Source organism: Dromiciops gliroides, chromosome 2 (genome assembly GCF_019393635.1).
Source record: "Dromiciops gliroides isolate mDroGli1 chromosome 2, mDroGli1.pri, whole genome shotgun sequence".
Classification (NCBI taxonomy): Eukaryota; Metazoa; Chordata; class Mammalia; order Microbiotheria; family Microbiotheriidae; genus Dromiciops; species Dromiciops gliroides.
Window position 1 is genome coordinate 610,644,034 of NC_057862.1, and position 21,303 is coordinate 610,665,336.

Below are 21,303 nucleotides of genomic sequence, written 5' to 3' on the forward strand. Positions count from 1 at the left end.
CACACACATGCCCAGTAACTGCCCGACCTCCCAGTTCAGTGCGAGCCTTCACTTCCGGGTCTCTTAGAGCCATCTAAGGGCCTCCTGACTCCAGTTTCCGACTTGGCCGGGCTCTGTTCGGCTTCGTTGTTTCATTCTAGTCAGGCATTCGCCATAGCCATCCCCGCCTCTCTCTCTCTCTCTCTCTCTCTCTCTGCGTCGGGTCCTGAAGCGCGGGGTCCTTTGGCGAACGCCCGCCCCCTCGACTCTTTTCATGGCGCCGGCTCAGCGGGGATACTGGCTTCAGGACGTCGGGTCCAGAGGCGACATGTATTACAAGTTCAGCGGCTTCACCCAGAAGCTGGCTGGGTCTTGGGCTTCGGCCGCCTACAGCCCGCAGGTATGAGAGCGAACGCGCCGGTCCAAAGGGTGGAGAGCCGGCGGCGGCCCGGGCCTGGCTGCCCTTGGCGGAGCTTCAGCCGCCGTTTGTCCTCTGACCGGCGGCGGCTCCTCTCTCTCTGCTGGCTTCCTCACCGCCAACATCCCGGGTCTTGGGGCCCAAGGTGACCTCCCCCGACTGCTCCCACGAGCAAAAGTGGCCCCTGAGGTCGCCTGGCCTTGTGAATTCGACCTTGCCATGGCTTAGCTGCTAATCCCTTTTCCTTCCCCTTCGCCTTCTTTAGGTCGAACCCAGTTCTCCTTCCTTGACACCGCTCCCCCTTCCTCTTCGTTATCCAGAGAGTTGCCAAATAGGGGTTGGTTGAATTGAAGCCAACAAACATTTATTAAGCGCCTGCTGTGTGCCAGGTACTGCAGTGGACTTTGGGGATACAAAAAAGAGGCGATAGATATCCCTGTCCTCAAGGAACGCACAATCTTTGGGGGCAACAACTTGCAAACAACTATGTATAAACAAGTGAAATAAGGGTAATTGGGGGGGTATTCGTAGCTTTAAGATGAAGGGGGATCAAAAAAAGGCTTCTTGCAGAAAGTGAGATTTTAGGTGGGACGTGAAGCCTGAAGAATGCGAGGTTCTAGGCAAAATAAAGTAGCTCTTGTCCTCAAGGAGTTTACTCTTGTTGCGGGGTCCAGTGTGTAAGCAAACAGATGAGTACAAAGTGACTTCAGGAAGTGCAATAGTTGGAGGAATCACAAAAAATAAAACTAGATATTCCAAAACTGGGCTCAATGTTGATTCCTGTTCTCTTTCCTCACTATACTTGGTGATCTCCTCCACTCTCATCGATTCTGTTATCTTTGTGTTGGTGATTCTCAAATCAATTTATCTAGCCCTAATCTCCACCGAGTCTCAAATCAGTAGTTGCCTGTTGGACATCTCCGTCTGCATGTCACTTGGACTTCTAAAGTCAACTCGTGCCTAAGCTGTTCAATCTCTAGACATCAGGCATTTTTATGGGCTGTCCCTCCGTACTTGGAATTCTCTCTCTCCTTATCTTATCTCTGCTTCCTGACTGCCCTGGCTTCAGGTCAATTCTTAGCTAAAATCCCACCTTCTCCAGAAAGTCTTTATCCTCTTTTAATTATTTCCTATTTACAAAGAAAGGCCAAATAAAAACAACAAAAACCCAACCAAAATCACAGTGGATCTCAAGCTGAGAAATGGAAGGTGTGAAAACAGCCCTGTAGGCCAATTTGGTTGAACAGAAAGTGGGTGAAAGGGAGTAACATGAAAAAAATACTCAGAATCACAACATATCAGAATCTGCAAGCTCCCAAATAGTCATAAACCTTCCTCTAACCTACATTGCTGTGTGTTGAAAACCTAGAGTAAGTGGCGCTTTACCACCTCCTGAAGCCTTCTAGTGCAGGGCATCAGTGGTTGGAAGGTTTGTTCTTACATCAATCCTAAATTTACCTCTTTGTGACTTCCACCCATTGCTCCTGCTTTTATTTGTTGGGGTCAACAAGAACAAGTCTGATCCTTTTTCTACATGGCAGCCCTTTCTGTCCTATCATCTTAGCTGGGAGTGATATCTAGAGAGACAGCCTGATCTAGTGGATAAAGAGAGGTGGCTTCAGAATGGAGAAGACCTGGGTGCAAGTCCTGCCTGTCTTTGTGACCCTAGAAAAATTGCTTACTTTCTAGATAGCTCTCAAATGCCCTGGACAGCCATCCAAAACTATAAGTTGATAGAGAAGATGGTAGCGGGAGTTCCCTTATATAAGTGAAGTTGCAAATCCAGGCTCTTCCCAGATTCCTCTCTCAATGTTTATTAATATGGTTTTCTTGCCTGCCATATGGCACTGTTAACTTATGTTAAGCTTGTGATCCACTGAAACCTCCAGATTGTTTTCAGACAAGCTTTTCATTAATCATGGCTCCCCCATCTTGTACTGGGGAAGTTTATTGGTTTTTTTTTTTAACCTAAACTTTATATTTGTCTCTTCAATTTTACTTTACTAGATTTCATCCAGTGACCTAGTTAAGTCTTGACCTGGCAAGATCTTTTTGGATCCCGGCATCTGGTATGTTAGCTATCTCTCCCAGTTAGATAATCTTCCGATTTATGAGTTTGCCATGTTTGTCTTTATATGTCATTATTAAAAATGTTCAGCAGCACATGGCCAAGAACATATCCCTGGGGCACTCCTCTAGATACCTCTGTCTAAATTGCCATCAGTCCTTTTGGTCCCTTGAATTAATTTTGAATCCACTTAACTGTACAGTCACCTTGACCACATCTTTCCATCTTTCCCATGAGAGTTATCAAATGCTTTGCTAAAATTTGATCTATTCGTTTAGTAAGTTTAAAAAAGAAGAAGAAATGAGGTTGAAGTTGCACCCTCTGTTCTTAATGAAGGTACTGGCTCTGTGATTCCCCCTTCCTTCTCTAGTTCACTAACAGCTTTGATAATCCATTCTAGAACTTTTTCACAAATGGCTTATAGTTTGCAGACTCCATCTGAGTTTTTTTGAAAATTGGGATAATGTTTGTCCTTCCTTGGTGTTGCATTATTTTTCCCATCATCCTAAAGAGCTCAGCAGTCACATCTGCCAAGTTCTCTCATTTATGTACACTAGGTTACTTGAACTCATCAAGGGTCTAGCCAGGCACTGTCTTACTGTCTTCTTCTCTTTCATATCCCCTCTTAGTCATATTTGTTCTTTCCTTTTCAGTCTAATGTCATTCTCTTGACAAAGTAAGAATTGAACAGCTCTGCATTCTATCTTCAGTTTTTGTAGTCTGCTCTCCATACAGGATGCTAGGTGGTGCAGTGGATAGAGCACTGGCCCTGCAGTTGAAGGGACCTGAATTAAAATTTCACCTCACACACTTACTAGCTGTGTGTCCCTGAGCAAGTCACTTAACCCCAAGTGTCTTAAACATCTGGGGCCATCTCCAGTTGTCCTGATATATATCTTGCCCCTGCACCCAGATGGCTCTGGAGGAGAGACTGAGGTTGGTGACCTTGCAGAGCCCTCCTTCACTTAAATATAATTCAGTGCAAGTCATGACATCACCTGATGTCATGGTGCTCTTCCAGAAAGAAGGACAAACAACAATAACAACCTAGGGAGGAGAGGATGTCGTAGATTGTGCTCTTTTCCCCTATGTAGCTTTAAAAAAGGAGAGAGATTTCTTTTGATTTTAGCCTCAGCTCCATTTGAGCTTTAAGCACACCTGGTACTATTCTACAGGATCATAACACATTTTTTTATCCATGCTTGGTTACTTGCCCATCTTCTGTACATTTCTTTTTTAAAAAATCTAAATTGCTTGCTGAGTACAGTGTAAATCCACACTGGTCTTTTATATCTACCAATCCAGATACCATCCCCAACAATTTTAATGAAGAAAAATGGAGCTAGAGGGAAAATACACACACACATACTTGCATACACACATACATATATGCATACACACATATATGGCGAGAGACTGAGTTTTATCACTTTTCTTCCATTTGGAGTCTGAAAGAGCTGAGTTTAAATTCTTCCTCAAACACTTTTTAGTTGCACAACCCTGAGCAAGTCCCTTAATCTTTCTGTGGCTCAATTTTCTCATCTGTAAAATGGAGATAATATCCCATACCCCTTCAAAGGGTTGTTGTGAAGTTCAAGTGACATAATGTATATAAAGTACTTAGCAAATCTTAAAGCACTATATAAATGCCAGCTTTATTATTGCTGTTACTTCACTTTAGAGCCCCTTTGATTAGATTTGCAAAACAAAGACAGATACCTTCTAACTAGTTATAGCCTTTGTCCCTGGGTTGTCATTATATTTTAAGTAACGTTCCAGAAATAGAAATCCCCTTCTCAGACACCATCTTCTTAATCAGCTGTTCACCTCCCAGATAGGCCTTTCTTTTCTGCATCTTTTGCCTTCGGTAGTCATCAGTGATGAGTACACCACCTGTGCCCCCTGTGTTCCTTCTGGCAATATTCTTTGTGCCCACACGAATCATCAGAAATGGGAAGTAGTTATCTATTAGACAGGTCTTAGATTTGTTCACCAGAATGACAGCAGTCTTTTTGGTTGGCCAGGAGTTGCCCCAGTGCCCCGTAGCAGGTAGACACCAACCACCACAATTCATTTCTTCCTTTGACCTTTAATGTGTGATTTCTCATGTGATCAATAAGCACCTGCTTCCTTCTAAGATCATTCTGTTCCCTACTCTTTTGAAAGAGCCCAAATTATATTTTTTAGCTCCAAGTCCTTAATTCCCTTCCTCTTGGAAGTTAGTTAGAACCAGATTGTAGAAAGCTTTAAATGTGAGTTGGAAAAGTACTTGGTGATAAAGGCAACGTTGAGCCACAACAGACTGCTGAGTAGAGAGTTGACCTGGTCAGACCTGTATTTTAGGGCTATTTGGCAGCTGTGTGGAGGATGGCTTGGAGAGGAGAGGCTGAAAACAAGGAGACCCATCTGGAGGTTGTTAGAATACAGGTGAAGGGTGAGGGGCGGGGGTCAGTATGAATGGAGAGGAGGAGGATGTGAAAGATGTGGAGGTGCACTGGGCAACTGTGTGTACATGTTGATTGAGGGAGAGGGAGAAGGATGGGAACCTGAGTGACTGGGAAAAAATAATGATTAAGAATGGATTTCTAGAGGAGACCCAGAGATCAGTTTCAGTCCATTCTCTTTCCCACTCCAGAAAGTTCAGCTCTTGCCTGGGAAGAGCCCAAGGGAACAAAAGAAATGGAGATAGACTCGTTTGTCTAGATAGATAGATACTGGACTTTGCCCTTCAGTGAGGGTCTTTTGCATACTCCTTTTCTGATGTCTTCTTAGAGTTCATTTTAATTTAGACCACCCTCAAGTCTTGTCAGTCAATGGAACTGAATGAAGATAATCAATTAGCTTTGATCAATGTATAATGACCCTCCTCTATCTAAAGAGGATAAAACCATTGGCCACACCAGGATCATCCTTCTCTTTCCTACTTTACTGATATATAATATTTATTAATAATAAATGCTTACTCCCCAAACCGGTGTAATAGCAATTTAATTAAATACAGTTATAGCAATAATATTTTAAAAACATAGTTGTAGTTAACAATTAAAAATAAAACACAACTGAAAGAATGAGTAGGCCTTCATCAGAAATAGTGAAATTTATTTTTTTCCAAGTAAAGATTTTTATGTATTTTTTCAATTATACATCACGACAATTTTTAATGTTCATTTTTTTTTTTTAAATTGAGTTCTAAATTTTCTCCTTCCTATCCCCTCCCCTCTCCTTGAGAAGGCAAACAGTTTGATAAAGTTCATACATGTATGGTCATGCAAAACATAAGAAATGGGGAAATTTGGAGGAGAGATGAGTGTGCTGGCAGAATATAATGAGTTCCATTTTGAACAAGTTTAGTTTGAAATGCCAGGTGACACCCAGCTAGACACATCCAGCAGGCAGTTAATTGCGTGTAGGAGACTGCAGTATAGGAGTAAGATAAGGGCTGGCTGCAATAGATTTGGAATGATAATTGGCTCCATGAGAGCTAATTATAGAAAGATTGTAGAGGACAGAAGGCCTACAACAGAGTTCTTGTGGAATTTTACTCCATTAGGGAGGGAGCTAAGCATGATGATCCAGCAAAGGAGCCTGAGGAGCAGTGAGACAGGTAGAATCATCACAGATGTCAAGAGAGGGGAGTTGACAGTGCCTCTTGTTCCGGAGAGCTCAAAGAAAACCGGGCCTGAGAAAAGGCCACACAGCTAGTAAGTGTTAAGTGTCTGAGGCCAGACCTGAACTCAGGTACTCCTGACTCCAGGGTCAATGCTCCGTCCACTGCACCACCTAGCTGCCCCCTGACTAAGGTTTTCTTAGCCTGCTTCTTAAAAGTATGTACTCTTATCTCTGTTAAGTTTTATTGTATAAGCAATAAAACTAGTTAAATTTTAAAAAACAGAATTAGTTACTATCAGTTCATTTTTCAGCTTCCTGGATCATTTGCCAGTTTACCCAGTTGCTTGTGCTTGAAACTTATTTGTTATCTTTGATTCTCCCCATTCCCCCATCTCATCAGGTCTTGCCCATTTTACCTCCCAAGGCCTCCTTTCTTTTCCTACTGCTGACTGGGTAGGGGGGGGGGGTCATTACCTCTACTCTTTAATATTGCTTGAGTTTCCTGTTTGATTTTCCCTCTCCTTCAGCTTCTCCATCCTCTAATCCAGACATTTTAAAACTAGGATCTGTGAAACTGTTTTTAAAATGTTTTAGTAACTGTTTTAATATTCTTGGCTTCTTTTACAATCCTATACATTTTATTTTATGCATTTAAAAGCATGATTCAGAGAAGGGGTCCAGAGACTTCATCATACTGTTGCCAAAGGTTCATAAAACACAAAAGGTTAAGGATTACTCTAATATATCTTTCAGATAGCTGCAAACATCTTATCACGTGACTTCCCCCTGTTTCTTACCACATAAAATCCAAATTCAGCCTGGAATTCATAGCTCATCATTATTTTTGGAGACGAGGGCACCTCCGAAATTGAGCTTTTTTATGCCACTCAGGCTGTAAGTCATGAGTTCATTACAAATTCATGCTCTCTGACCTGAACTGGGTACTCAGGGCTGCACAGCAGTCCTTATCATTTCTTTGACTCCCTGTAACATTATCCACGGTAGCTGTGCAAAACCTCTTTCCCCAAGTCCTTGATTTGACCATTACTTTCAGTAGAAGTCTGTGTCTTCTGTTTTACTGAAATTGAAGTCGTCTTTCCTAGCTTGTTCTCCATACCTCAAAACCTCAGTCTTCATGTATGTGCTTTTCCTTTCCCCTAGTGTCAGAAAAGAAGGTGGTCTTACCACCCATGATCTCTCTATTTGTATCTAGGATCCCATCATTTTCTTTCTTCTTGGGAACTTTCTCTGTTTATAACATACTCTCATTTTTAGTCTCTGTTGACTCTTTTGTCTGTGTATAAACATATTCAGGTTTCTTTTAGTCTTAAATAAACAAAAACCTTCCCTTGACCCTGCCATTCTCTCAAACTATATCTTTCTTCCCTTTCATTGTTAAATTTCTAGAAATAGTATACACTTACTGATGTGCCACTCACTACTTAATCCCCTACAACTTGTCTTTTGTTCCCACCACTGTAATAAACTGTCTTCTCTAAGTCCTGCCTTTTCTCAGTTCTCATTTTTCTTGTCTTTATGTAGCATTCAGAATTTTTTTTTTTTTTTTGCGGGGCATTGGGGGTTAAGTGACTTGCCCAGGGTCACAGAGCTGGTAAGTGTCAAGTGTCTGAGGCCGGATTTGAACTCAGGTACTCCTGAATCCAGGGCCGGTGCTTTATCCACTGTGCCACCTAGCCACCCCCCAGAATTTTTTTTGACTTCCTAATATTTTCTCTTCTCTCAATTTCTGTGATGGTCCTACTTTTCTTCTTATCTGTTTACCAGTGTCTGATTTAGCAGTCATTCAGTCAGTCAACAAGTATTTTAAGTCCTCTATTATGTGCCAGATACTGTGGATACAAGTACAGAGCTAAAATAATCTGTATGCAGGGGCCTTGCACAAGTATAAAGTAAATAAGTGTGAATAAATACATAGTTAAGCATAAGGTAGTTTGGGAAGGGGAGAGCAGTAGTGGTTGAAATTAGGAAAGGCTTCATGCAGAAGACGGTGCTTCTGTTACATCTTAAAGGAAGAGGGTCTCTGAGGTGGAGGTGAGGAGGGAGTTCATTCCAGATGTAGGAGATAGCCAGTGCAAAAGCATGGGGGCAGGAGATAATATGTTATGTTTGAGGAACAGAACAGAGGCTACTTCAACTGGATTTCGGGAGGTGGCGGGGTGGGGGGGATCTCCATCTCCAATGAGGCTCAAAAGAGATTAGGGCCAGATTGTTTAAGGCTTTCAAAGCCAACTAGAAGAATTTATACCTTATTCTAGAGGTAATAGGAAGCCACCAGAGTTGACTGAGTAAAGAAGTTAAATGATCAGATCTACACTTAAGGAAAATTACTTTGGAAGCAGCACATAGGCTAGACTGCAGTGGTGAGAGAATTGGCGCAGGGGGACCAGTTAGGTGGCTGAAGGAATAATCCAGGTGAGATGAAGAAGGCCTAAATTTAGCTTGTAAGTTTGTGAATAGGGAAGTGGGGTCAGATGAGAGAGGTGTTGTCCTTAGCAACTGGTTAGATAGATGGGGTGAAGGAGAGTAAGTAGACCAGTATGAGGGTGAGGTTACAATCCTGGAGACTGGCAGGATGGTAGTGCCTTTGACGGAAATAGAGAAGTTTGAGAGAGGACAGGGTTGGGGAGAAAGATTGGGTTCAGTTTTGGACATGTTGAGTTTAAGGGACACCCTTTTTTTTTAAGGGACATCCATTTTGAAATGTCTAATAGGCAGTTGGTGATAATAGGACTAAAGTTTAGGGGAGAGATTAGTTGGAGGGATGTGGATATACATACATATATATGTCATATACATAGAGATGATAGGTAAACTCATGGGATCTGATAGGTTATTAAGAAATAGAATGTAGAGGGAGAAGAAAACAGGACCTAGGATAGAACTTTGGAATTAAGAAAAGATGACTGTGAAAAGACCGTTAGATTTGGCAATTGAGAATTCCTTGATAATTTAAGAGAACAATTTCATTTGAGTGATAATGTAGGAAGGCAGATTCCAAAGATTTGAGAAGTGACTGAGTGAGAGAAGAGGAAGTAGAGGCAGTGAGTGTAGACATGATCCTTCCTTGGTTCATCTTTTCCCCATGTTTAAGTACCAGCATTAAGACTCTACCTAGCTTTCTCTCTACATTTTCTCTCTTTGGTGTTTCATCTGTCTTTGGGCATTTGGCTCCAAATCTGTAACTTTATTTTACCCCCTGAAGTGCAATCCTACATTTTCATTTGCTTACTTGATATCTCTATTTAAATGTTTCATTGTCCCCTCAAATTTAACACGTCCAATACCGAACTTGGCCTCCCACTGTCTTAGAAAACAAAACCCTTGTCCTCTGCACCTTTCCTGTGTGTGTGTGTGTGTGTGTGTGTGTGTGTGTGTGTGTGTGTGTGTGTGTGTGTGTGTATAATACCACCATCCCTGCAAATACTGAGACTTAAAAACTCAGAACTTTAAAAATCATTCCTCTTACCTCCAAATCCTATGATTTTACCTCTCCAATATTCCTTTCCTTTTCTACTCATTGCTGTAGTTTTGGCTCTCCTTATATCTTACCAACTATAGAAGCCTCCTAACTTGTCTTCCTGTCCCCTATTTTCAAATCATCCTTCCCACAATTACCAGATGATCTTTCATAAGGCCATGGTACTCCCCTGCCCCCCAGACCTTCAGTGGCTCCCTATTGTTTAGAGAATAAAATAAAAACTCTTTAGCTTTTCTGCTTCCAACATCTTTGTTTTTCAGTCATTTTTCAATGGTGTCTGACTCTTTCTTACCCCATCTGGGGTTTTCTTGGCAAAGATGTTGGAGTGATTTTCATTTCCTTCTCCAGCTCATTTTACAGATGAGGAAACTGAGGCAGGTAGGGTGAAGTGACTTGCCCAAAGTCCCATAGATAGTAAGTGTCTGAGGCCAGATCAGTCTTCCTGCCTATGGGCCCAGCACTCTATCCACTGGGTCACCTAGCTGTTCAGTCTTACTAATCTAGTCTTACTCGTTTTATTTTCCATCCATACACTCGTTCTTCCATCCAGAATGGATTTCTAGTTGTTCTCTTAGATGTTCTTTGGTTCCCCACCTCCATGCATTTGTACAGACCATTTGTCATTCCCAGAATACACACCTTTCACATTCTGCCTGTTGAAATACTTTTTCTTTGAAGCTTAGCTCAGGAGATCCAAAGCACCTTCAGTAACTCCCCCTATCTTCTCCCCTCTTCTTTTTCATACTACTTAGTCTAAACCTCTCCTTGACCCGTATTCCAGCCTGCCTTGGATCTTAGTAATTTGTGTACATGTCTTAAACCTTCAAGTATATTGTAACCTCCTTGAAGTCGGGGTCTATAGTTTTCATTCTAGACCCTTCCAGCACAGTAAGCACTTACTGAATGTTTACTTTAGATTGGTATGAATTACCTTTGAAAGAAATTTAAGACTTTCATGGGGACTAGAGCAAAACATTCCATGCCTAAGGAACTGACTGAGTAAAGACACAGGATAGAATTTGATTGAACTACCTTTGACTGGAGAAGCTAAAAGGAAGGGAAGGCAAATTGGGGAGGAAATTGTGGGGAGCCTTACATGGTAGGCCAAGATTTTAAGCTGGGGAGTGAGGGATGGTCAGAGCTTAACACGACGATGATGAATCTGGCATTGTTTAGGACGGGCTGGAGGGGAGGGCAGCAGACAGGTTAGGAGAAAGATGTAATGAGGACTTTTGGCTGTGACCATTCAGCCATTTCTGAAGGCAAGAGTTAGGCAACACATATCTCTTAAGGATATCATGAAACACTTCATTGAATGCTTTGGCAAAAATTTATATCTGTTCTGCCTGAGATGATTACTTCACCAGTCCAGATAACTGTCAGAAAGTGGGATAAGGTCCATCTGACACAACTTGTACTTAATGCATTGTTATTGTTTGCCCTTCGTTCTCGAAGAGGACCATGACACCTGGTAATGTCATGACTTGCAGTGAATTGGATTTAAGTCAGGGAGGGTTGTGCAAAGTCATCAGTGAATTGTACTGGATCACAGTGATCACTTTTTTTTTCTAAGTACTCAAAATCCATCTGTTTAATATTCTGTTCTAGAAATTTGGACTTAACATTAAATGCATCAGCCCATAGTTGCCTAATTTACCTCCTTGAAAATCAAGTCATTTGCCTGTCTGCTTCAAATCCTCTAGCACATTAATTTATTATTCTAGGATTATAGATTTAGATCTGGAAGGGTTTTCAGAAGCCGTCTGGTCCAGCCCCTCATTGTACTGAGGCCCAGGGAGGCTAAGTGACATGTCCAAGGTCACATGAGGAGTAGGAGTCAATGACAGACTGGAACCAGGTCTTCTGCCTGCAGAGCCCTAGCCCAGCTCTCTTCACTCTAAGAGGTAGCCACACTGAGAGCAGGCTGATGCATATAGCTGCAAGTCCTCTCAGTGCCTGAGATGGCCAAGCTTGTCCAAGATAACCAGTGTCTATTTATAGCACCACTAGGATTTCTACCTACGAATTCACCATTATATTGTGCTTAAAAGGGTTTTAGACGCATTCTCTCATCTCATGTCATCATACTCCTATTAAGTACATTATTCCCACTTTATGGATAGGGAAACCCTAAGCTCACAGATTGTGTTTTGTTCAAGGTCACATAGCTAGTAAGTGGCAGAGCTGGGATTCAGACTCCTTTTTCCCAGGCAAGCATTCATTCTTAATTTGTAATCAGATGCTTTGTTAGTGTTGCTCTCGACACTCAATAAAAACGTTTCATGAGATCCTTAAGAGATGTGGGTTGCCTAACTCTTGCTTTCAGAAGTGGCTGAATGTCCAAAAGGTCCTCATTACATCTTTTCTCCTAACCCTGCCTGCTGCCCTCCCCCTCCAACCCATCCCAAACAATGCCAGATTCATCTTTCTCATGTTACATTTTGACCATCACTCACTCCCCAGCTTAAAAACCTTGGCCTACCGTGTAAGGCCCCCCACAATTTCCTCCCAGATTTGCCTTCCCTTCCTTTTAGCTTCTCCAGTCAAATGTGGTTCAGTCAAATTCTATCCTGTGTCTTTATTCACAGTCAGTTCCTTAGGCATGGAATGCCCTGCTCTAGTACCCATGAAAGTCCTAATTTTTGATCTTCTGGTGGATCTAGATTTTTTTTTCTTTCTTAGGGAAAAATGTTTAGAAGTGGTAGCAGAGGATAGAGTTTAGAAGGTTGTCCTTGGAGTCAGGAAGACCTAGGTTCAAGTTTGGCCTTCACGTCATACTAGCTAAATGACCTATCCTCGGTGCCTCAGATAACTGTAAGAAGTTAAAGAGTTTCCACTCTGGGAGTTCCTTAGAGTGATGAAATCTTAGGATTAGTCCTCCTTTGGAGGGAGAGAGGGTTTTTAGGCCAGTGTTTGCTGAGAAAATGGGCAGAAATGCTTTGTAGTGTTTGATTGGTGATAGGAGGATGAGGGAAAAGGCTTGACTTAGTATATCGGCCACCACCATCCCTGGCAGCAGAGCTTCTTAGAAGGTTCATTTAATTGTCTTGCCATACTCTCACTTCTGTCTTTATTTTTTCCTTTCCTATAGGGTTTAAAACCAGTGGCACCCTCAGAAGCACCACCTATTATATTTGCTACACCAACAAAATTTGCCTCAGAGACAACTACCTATGATTATGCTGGGAAAAACAAGGTTCCACAGCTGCAGACATTTTTTCAGGTAAGAGTTGGAAATGAGGCCTGTGAAATACTCAGGGGTTTTGACCTTTTAAGTCAAGGTGTTCTTCCCACAGTGTGAATCTGTCTACTTAGTGCTTATGCCACCTTCGTCCCCCATACATGAGTTTCTAACAATGTAATTTCCTCACATCCCTTGAAACCCTTTTTTTGTTTAATGGCGTTATTTTAAACTTTCTGGTAAAAGTAAAGGGATTCCATGTTGTAGGTGGTTATTTCATGGGATCCGGGGTTTTTGGTTTGGATGCACAGTCAGTTCTTGATTTATCCAACATTCGGGGAGGGAAATAAGACATTTCCTGTCTGGCTTTAAGAAAGAGCTATGACTTTTTTAAATTGCCAGCAGTTCTATGTCATAGTTTCAAAAAAATTAGGGACTATTCAAATTCAGTCCTCCACCTACAAGGGGATGAGGTTCATCGTGGTGTAATGAAAGTAACTCCAACTAGATGCTGCTATTAATGATCCGTGTGACTTGGGACCAGTCATTCCTCTGGGCCTTGGTTTCTTCATGTGTTAAGTAAGAGAGTTGAATTAGATGATCTCAGAGGTTCATTTAAGATCTAGGTCCTCTGAAAGACAGAAGGAAGTCAGATTGGAATTAAAATATTGCAAATAGATAACATATATGCACAATTGAAACTTACTGTTGAGGGAAAAAGGGACACTTTGCAGATCCATACATTACACCCAAACCTGCCCCCTCTTCCCAACTTCCTCTTACTGTTAAAAATACCACTGTCGGGGCAGCTAGGTGGTGCAGTGGATAGAGCACCGGCCCTGGATTCAGGAGAACCTAAGTTCAAATCCAGCTCAGACCACTTGACAGTTACTAGCTGTGTGACCCTGGGCAAATCACTTAACCCAATTGCCGTACCCCCAAAAAAAAAAAAAAAGAACACCACTGTCTTTCTGTTCACTCTCCCTCAGCTCACATAGGCAGTCGTTTGCCATATCTTGGCCATCTTTCTCCATGTTTCTTGTATGTTTCCTCTCCCCCCACACAGCCACTATCCCATTCATGACCCATATGACCTCTCCTTTGTACTATCATAATGGTATTTTAATGGTTCTGTCTACCTCGAATCTCCTCCAGTCCATCCTTCACCTGGCTACTAAAGTGATTTTCCCAAAGAGTAGGGCTGCCCATGTCACTCCCTCACTTCTCCGCACTCTCAATAAACTCTAGTGTATCCCTGTTACCCCTCAGCGGCTCCTTGTTGCCTCTAGCGTCACATAATACTCCTCTACTATCTAAAGCTCTCAGCACTTTGATCTCTTCTGGTCTTTCTGGTCTTCTTACATTTTAGTCCCTTCCATGAACTTTGTGATGCAGCTGCCTTACTGGCTGTTCCTTATGGATGATGCTCTATCTTCCATGCTGTCTGTGATGCCTGACGTGCTCTCCCTTCTGACTTGTGTCTCTCTGAATAGGAGGTGGCCTTTCCTGGTCCCCCCAGGCCAGTGCCTGCCCCTCTCAGGTTTCTTTCCATTTGCTCAACATGGTCTTTTGTTACGTACCTGTTTATGTCCACACTGTCTCCGTTAGAGTGAGGGCTCCCCAGTCCTTAGCTCAGTGTCTGGCATATGGGAACTGCCTGTTGATTGCTTGATCGCTAATATCATCTTATAGATAAGGAAACTGAGGCCCAGAGACATGAAGTCAATTGCCCATGGTTGTACATTCCATAAACAGCAGGAATCAGCAATGAGGCCCAGGCTTCCAGACTCTAAATCTAGTAGTGTTCCCGTGGCTTGTAGAATAATTTTGTTTGAAATGTGGCACCACCCATCTAATACTCTTACTCAATGAACAAGGCCTGAGAGGAGAGGGCATTTTGATGAATTGAAGGTAGAAGGAAAGCATCTTGGAGAGGGTGGGACATACTGGACTAAAGCTGCTTTTGTGGATTTTGACTTAACTTACAGGGTTTTAAAAGCTTAAGGGAAAAGGGGCAATTGAGCACAAAATGGCCCTGAATTCATTCCCACTCAATTGGTCTATTGTATTCAGACTTTGGGCCCTCTTGCCTAGATACTGATTTAATATAAATATTTTTATTTTAGTGTCTTTTTCCTCATTAAACTTCGTCTATGATAAGTGCCTCAGAAATAAGAGACCTCTGACATAAAATATCTGCATACCGAAGCCCAGATGGGAAATGACTGCAGATTTAGAAACCGGGCCTATTTACATGAAAATGGCTAATATTTTTTAATATTCAGAAGAATTTGTTTTGCTTTTCTCTATCAATCATGCTGGCAGATTAGTTTTTAGAATCTCTTGATTTGTATGTGTCTTCTTGTTCTTTGGTACTTGCATATATATTAATACATCTTGTTTTCTTTCCTCTAAGAAATCTGATGGTATACCTGTCCACTTGAAATATGGCCTACCTGACCAAATGCTCTATCGGACCACCATGGCTTTGACCCTGGGAGGGACCATCTACTGCCTGATAGCCCTCTACATGGCTTCACGACCCAAGAATAAATGAGTCAAAGTTCACAAGACTGATTTATTAACCAGAGTTTTGGCATAAAACCCTTTGAATTTTCTGTTTTCCTAATTGCCAGTGAATTCACTGACCTGTGTGGTTTATATTCTTCAGACAGAATTTGAAGGCTTATCAATAAGTGAATGTTTTGGTTAGTTGGTTTGTGAAAATAAATGCATTATCAGAGCACATTAAAGAGTTAGCTATTATTTAAACAAAGGTGATGATGCCCCTATAATTTGGGCTCCCTTATCTCTCCAGAGGTTGGCAGGCTGGCTCATTAACAATTCACTTGATGAAGCCACCAGGGATTTGTTGTGCCTTTCAGAGGCCCCTCGAGAAAGAGAGACTGCAAGTAGGGGAAGCATTTCTGTAACCAGATGTGCTGACTGAGGAAGGGGGCGGGGATTCACTGAAGCCAGAACCAGTGACAGGAAGTCCTTTGCCTTCCTGGTGCCAAAAATCTGTTCTTTCTGACACCACAAATTTCACTAGGAATTTAATTAGCTGTTAATTTGGGGAAATTTTCCATCTTGCAGCATGCTGTTCATAGAAATTTTTTTTTGTTAACTATCTATATACCCATAACTTTGCCATGTAGTTTCAAAAGGGTTATATGCCTGATCTCTGGCCTCTTTAAATATTCCAGAGATGAAGATTCTGTATTTATTCCATGGGAACAGAACAGCTCTTAATAAAGTTTTGCACTTTGGACTGGACTGTTGTACAGTTCATCTCTCCTGGCGATTCTCCTTTACTCTTGTTAAATGCTCTAGCTTTAAGGTATAATTTATTTTTGCTTGTGGAATAAATACATGAATGAGAAGTTTTTCAAGTTGAGTTTTTATTTTGAATTAAATGACCTTTTCAGCACATGATTTCATAATAGATATGCTCTGATTGCTGCCTTGCTTTTTCAGAAATAAGCAAGACAGTCTTGAAAAGACCCTTCCTTTTTGAACATTTAACTATGACAGCTTTCTCAGAGTTGAGGATAGGCCTAACACAGTAGTAATGATTAATTACCATATGATCCTTTTGTAAGACAATTACCTTTGCTCCTTAGTAAGATGCTTCTGTAATTCATAGTTCATTAGATAGTAATTCTTTTTTCTTCTCCGTAATATTTGGGGAGAATTATTTGATGACCTCATTTCTTTCAAGGAGTGGGAATCTTGTTCCCTCTAAATATGTGAGCCTTTGGTTATGGCCTATACATCCTTACATTCAAAGTAAAAAACTGAAAGCCCCCTCTCTTTTAAGAATAAAATATAAGAAATTTGTAGTGAGCTTTAGCACGGCTCTTTATAACAAGATAATAGGTTCCTTTCATACAGAGTAGTATCAACTGTTGCGTCAACAATCTTCATTCTTCTATAGTTTTCAAATAGTGTTTTTTTATTTGCAACTTGACTTTTGTTCCCTGTCAAAATGCAGAGGTAAATTCTGGCTTTATGATACAAGTTTTAAAAAACTTTAATATAAAGATGATATATATCTTAGACATTGCCACTTGCCTATATTGAAACACAGGACGTATCTGTCCAGCCCCATAATCTCTGGATAGAAGCAGCCCCAGCTTGCTTATTTCTCCTTGATCTCAAACTTGGAATGTATGGTACATCCCACTTTCATTTACAACTTATTCCTCATAAATTTGTCCAAACCTTTTTTGATGCCATTGATTTATTTCCTGTCAATTATACCTCTTTGCTTAAAAAATACCCCTACATTGATCATGAGTAGATTTGAAGTAGTGTTTCCTTTTGTTATAAACACTAAAATTTCAGACTACCTACTATGTGTTGAGAATGAATGGTAAACCAGTTAGTTACCAGTCTTTCTACACTGAGAGATCCTAGATTTTAGTTCTCACAAAGCTGGCGACTGCACCCCTATCTTATTTCTTGTAGTTGCCCATCTCAAGATCTGAACCATGTCCATCTTAATATTGATGAGCAGCAAAGTTTCAGATGCAACTGTACCACCAACCTCTTATAAGGGTAGTGGGATCTTCTCTTTTTCTACTCCCCTTTTGGGTGGTAGCAAGGCCAAACTATCCTAAAAGACAATCGGACCTCAGTTGGACCAAATGAGAAGGGTTGACTAATGGATCCATTCTATGTCCTTCAGATTATGGGTTTCGCCTTCCCTAGGCATAGTTCTGTGATGATTCAGCTCAGAAACCTGGAGCTTTCCAGGGTTATCTTGCTGAAATTTGGCCTTCCTTCACATCTCTTCACTGCCTATCAGCTTTTCACAAGAGCCATGAGAGCTGACCCTTTAGTAGATAATGGCACGATGTTTGCCTGTGGCTGAGAGACTGTTAAAACCTTTTGGATCAGGTACCTCTTAAAACAGATGCACCTTTGGAAGCCCCAAAGGCCTAATAAAAGACAAGAACAGTAAGACAAGCACCACCTGACCCTTGTTTTTCAGGGCATGAATTAGGAGTAATTAGGAGTGTGGAGAAGGCCCCCCTTCAGAGGTGAAGAATCATTTGCTTTCTCCCCCACACTCCAGCAGCATGCATATGCATAACCCTGAATCTCAAGAATATTGAAAGTTCGTGATGTCTCCAAGATGAGCAGGTGGCTATAGCACACAGCTGGACCTGCTGGGGATGAACTGAGCAAAAACCACAGATGTTGCTCACTTGGTATACCAGTATCTTGTCTCCAAGGAAGCTCCAATATGACTAAATTACTTTTAAAATGAGTAAGGAGAAAAAGGGGAATTTTAAGGACACCAGGTTGGCCGGTGCCTGGGTCCTGACCATCTCTGTGGATGATGCCTAGGGAAATGGGCCTTCTCAATAAAGAGCTCATGGAAATTCTCTTGTTTGGTAAGAGGTCAAAAGCAGGCAGCTTTCATAGGTCCAGGCACAATGGCTCCAACTTGGACTCTAACCCAGCTCCCCACACTCCCTTGGCTCCGTGTTATTTGTTTAACCCTGTAATCCACACTAAGGTTTGTCATACCTCTGAGCCCTGTAGGTAGAATCCAGGTTCCTGAGTCCATCCAACAGAATTCCTTCCTCCTGGTCCCCAAATTGGCTGTACAGACAACACTCGTGTTTTTTTTTTTTTTTGTTTGTTTTGTTTTTTGTAGGGCAATGAGGGTTAAGTGACTTGCCCAGGGTCACACAGCTAGTAAGTGTCAAGTGTCTGAGGCCGGATTTGAACTCAGGTACTCCTGAATCCAGGGCCGGTGCTTTACCACTGTGCTATCTAGCTGCCCCAACACTCGTGTTTTGATAGGGATTTCAATTGTCAATGGCCCTCTGAAGCAAGTGTGGCTGAGGCTCAAGGATTCCTGGTGGATATTTCTGGGGGTGGTGAGGACATGAGAGGTACATATGTCCAAGAAGGTTGGGAGCAAGGGGAGGGAAGACCCAAGGCAGAAGCATGCTTGCTGTCTTGGTAACCAGAACAGTAGAATTATGTCATTAAGAAAATTTGAACTTGGCTATAAACGAAATTCCAGGAAAATTATAATTGAACTCAGATATTTTGAAATTTTGGTCTGACATGGTAGAGGAGGGAAGGGTTAATGTTTTCAATAGGTAGACACTCAAGGAAAAGATGTTTTTTAGAAAGGGGGATATGCACTGATTGAAGAAGTGATCCAGCAGCTAAAGACTGTAGAGCACCATGTAACTCTAATTAATGAACCTTGGCTCTGCTGACACTAGTTGAAGCCACTGGGGAGCTCCTGAAGGGACATCGTAGAAAGGACATTTCCTCCCCTGACCACTAGACTAGATTTGAGAAGAGTGGGGTGAAGAGGTCAAGTACGGTGAATGGAAATATCACCAGGTTTAATGTTCACTGCTGTAGAGAGCCTATGCATCTCTTCGAGTTGGTCCTGTCAGTCACTAAGGGAGCAAACCTCTGATCTGGGCACTATGGGAAGAGGAGCCGAAAAGGACATCTTCCCCCATTGGATCAAGAGGTTAACAACCAAACATCTTTGCCTTGAGAGGCTCTGGGTTTGACCCAGACACCTGGGTAAAAACCCATCTAGCTCAGGGGGGTGGGGGAAGCAGGGAGATATACCACAGCAGGCCATGTCAGGCAGCAACAAGCTCATTTGGACTCTTGCCTTTTGATGTCCCTGGTCTGCCTGCTATGTGGCCAAGATATAGAAACTTCACATTATGCAACGGATTAATTTGAAAATGAAATTGCAGCTCAATGAGCTGATGTCAGCAGCAGAGTTCACTAGTGTTTAATTAGAGTCACTCAGAGGCTTATTCGGTCTGCTCCTAGGAAATCATTCTGGCCAAATAATTAAAGAGAATAAAGGTTAGATTTGTATTTCTGGCAAAGTTTGTATTGCATTCAGTGTCTCCAAAACATGAATTTCATTAACCTTTCATAGGAAGTCAATTGCTTTCAATTGGTTGTCGTGCTAATTAAAACTGAGTCATGGCAAGTCATGTTTTTTATACTCCTTTGTGTGTGTGCATTCATTCCCCCTGCCCCATCATTATATGCTCTTTAAGAATCAGTCATGTGGAGAAGCCATATTTATACTCTGGGCATGAATCTGTTGTATACCTCCCCGCTCCCACCTCCAAGCCATTGCACATCCATTGAGGGCTTTAAAGAATAAGAACAGACTGGAATTGCAACAGAGGGGACTTTAGTTAGATATATTGCAGCCTATGGTGCAAAGTCAGTTTGTTGTTTTTCCTTTATGCTTAATTGTGCCTCTAGGGTATGAACTGCAGAATGAAGGGAGTGGTCTGGCAACCCTAGGAATTATGGTGTGACCTTTTGGGAGAGAGACGCCAGAATAGGGGGTGAGAGCTAGGTTCCCTTTAGGGTTGGAGGGCACGGTGTGTAATAAAAAGAAACTTGGGCTTGATTCCTGCCTATGACACTTATTGCCTGGGTGACCTGAGGTGAACCAATTAGCCTCTCTAGGCCTGGGTTTCTTAATTTACAAAATGGGGATGATTAGAACTGCAATGCCTACTTTATGGCATTATGGTGAGCAAAGTGAAAACATTAGTGTCCCAAATGTGAGTTATTATTACAGTTAGTGACGGTTCTTGGAGCCCTCATAAGACAGAAGGGTATATGCTCCTCTCTAAGTGGATACAAAGGCCCTGTGAGCTTTGGGTATGGGGCAGCCTTTGGAAGAGAAGGCCTTCATCCAGCACCTCATCAGAGGTTTGCATGCACTGCTTAAAGTGCTAGCAGTGACCAGATCAGGTGGGAATTCTGAAACTTGTTAGAGATGTCTTCTGAAAGGTAGATTCAAGAGATGCGGGGCTTTGTGACAGCAGGGATTCCGCAGAGCATCTCACAGATTAGAAGGCTATTTCTGTGGAGCAGTGAACACCAGAGGGAGGTGCCACTAACTGGTGCACTATGGTCCAGGTTTTCAGGGCATCTGACCCGACCTCTGCTTAGGAACATAGATGAGCACATCTCCACTTGTAAGCATTCTGCCTGCTCTAGTATTGCGGGTTGTCCATGGGTACACATCCATGTGGATAATACCTCCAACACACAGACTGAAGCCCATCCACACCTTGTCCATTCAACTCTGTTGTCACTTCTGTCCCAGAGCTCCTTCCTGACTTCACTTGGAGGGTCAAGGTGACCTGGACCTCATCTTAGCCCTAGATTCCTGTCTCTCCTTAAAGGGGAAACAACCTTCCCCCAAAGACTACACTTTTTTTCCCCTTTTACTTAATAGCATTGGTTTTTCCCCCAATTACATGTAATGATAGTTTTCAACATTCTTTTTTTTTTTTTTACAACTAAGAATTTTATTTTGTAATTTTTTCAAATCTTTTTTTTTTTTTTTTCCGGGGCAATGAGGGTTAAGTGACTTGCCTAGAGTCACACAGCTAGTAAGTGTCAAGAGTCTGAGGCCGAATTTGAACTCAGGTCCTCCTGAATCCAGGGCCGGTTCTTTATCCACTGTGCCACCTAGCTGTCCCCATTTTTTTTTTCAATCTTTGAAGACTTTTTTT

At 42.0% G+C, this 21,303-nt stretch overlaps 1 protein-coding gene across 1 annotated transcript; it reads left to right on the forward strand.

The window, feature by feature from the left end:
• The first annotated feature begins 210 nt into the window (after positions 1–210).
• Positions 211–16,137, forward strand: LOC122743227 (cytochrome c oxidase subunit 7A-related protein, mitochondrial). The gene is made up of 3 exons (XM_043988026.1): positions 211–379; positions 12,665–12,796; positions 15,171–16,137. Exons 1-3 carry the CDS (start codon positions 254–256, stop codon positions 15,309–15,311), a joined length of 399 nt encoding a protein of 132 aa, XP_043843961.1. The 5' UTR covers positions 211–253; the 3' UTR covers positions 15,312–16,137.
• Positions 16,138–21,303: the final 5,166 nt, after the last annotated feature.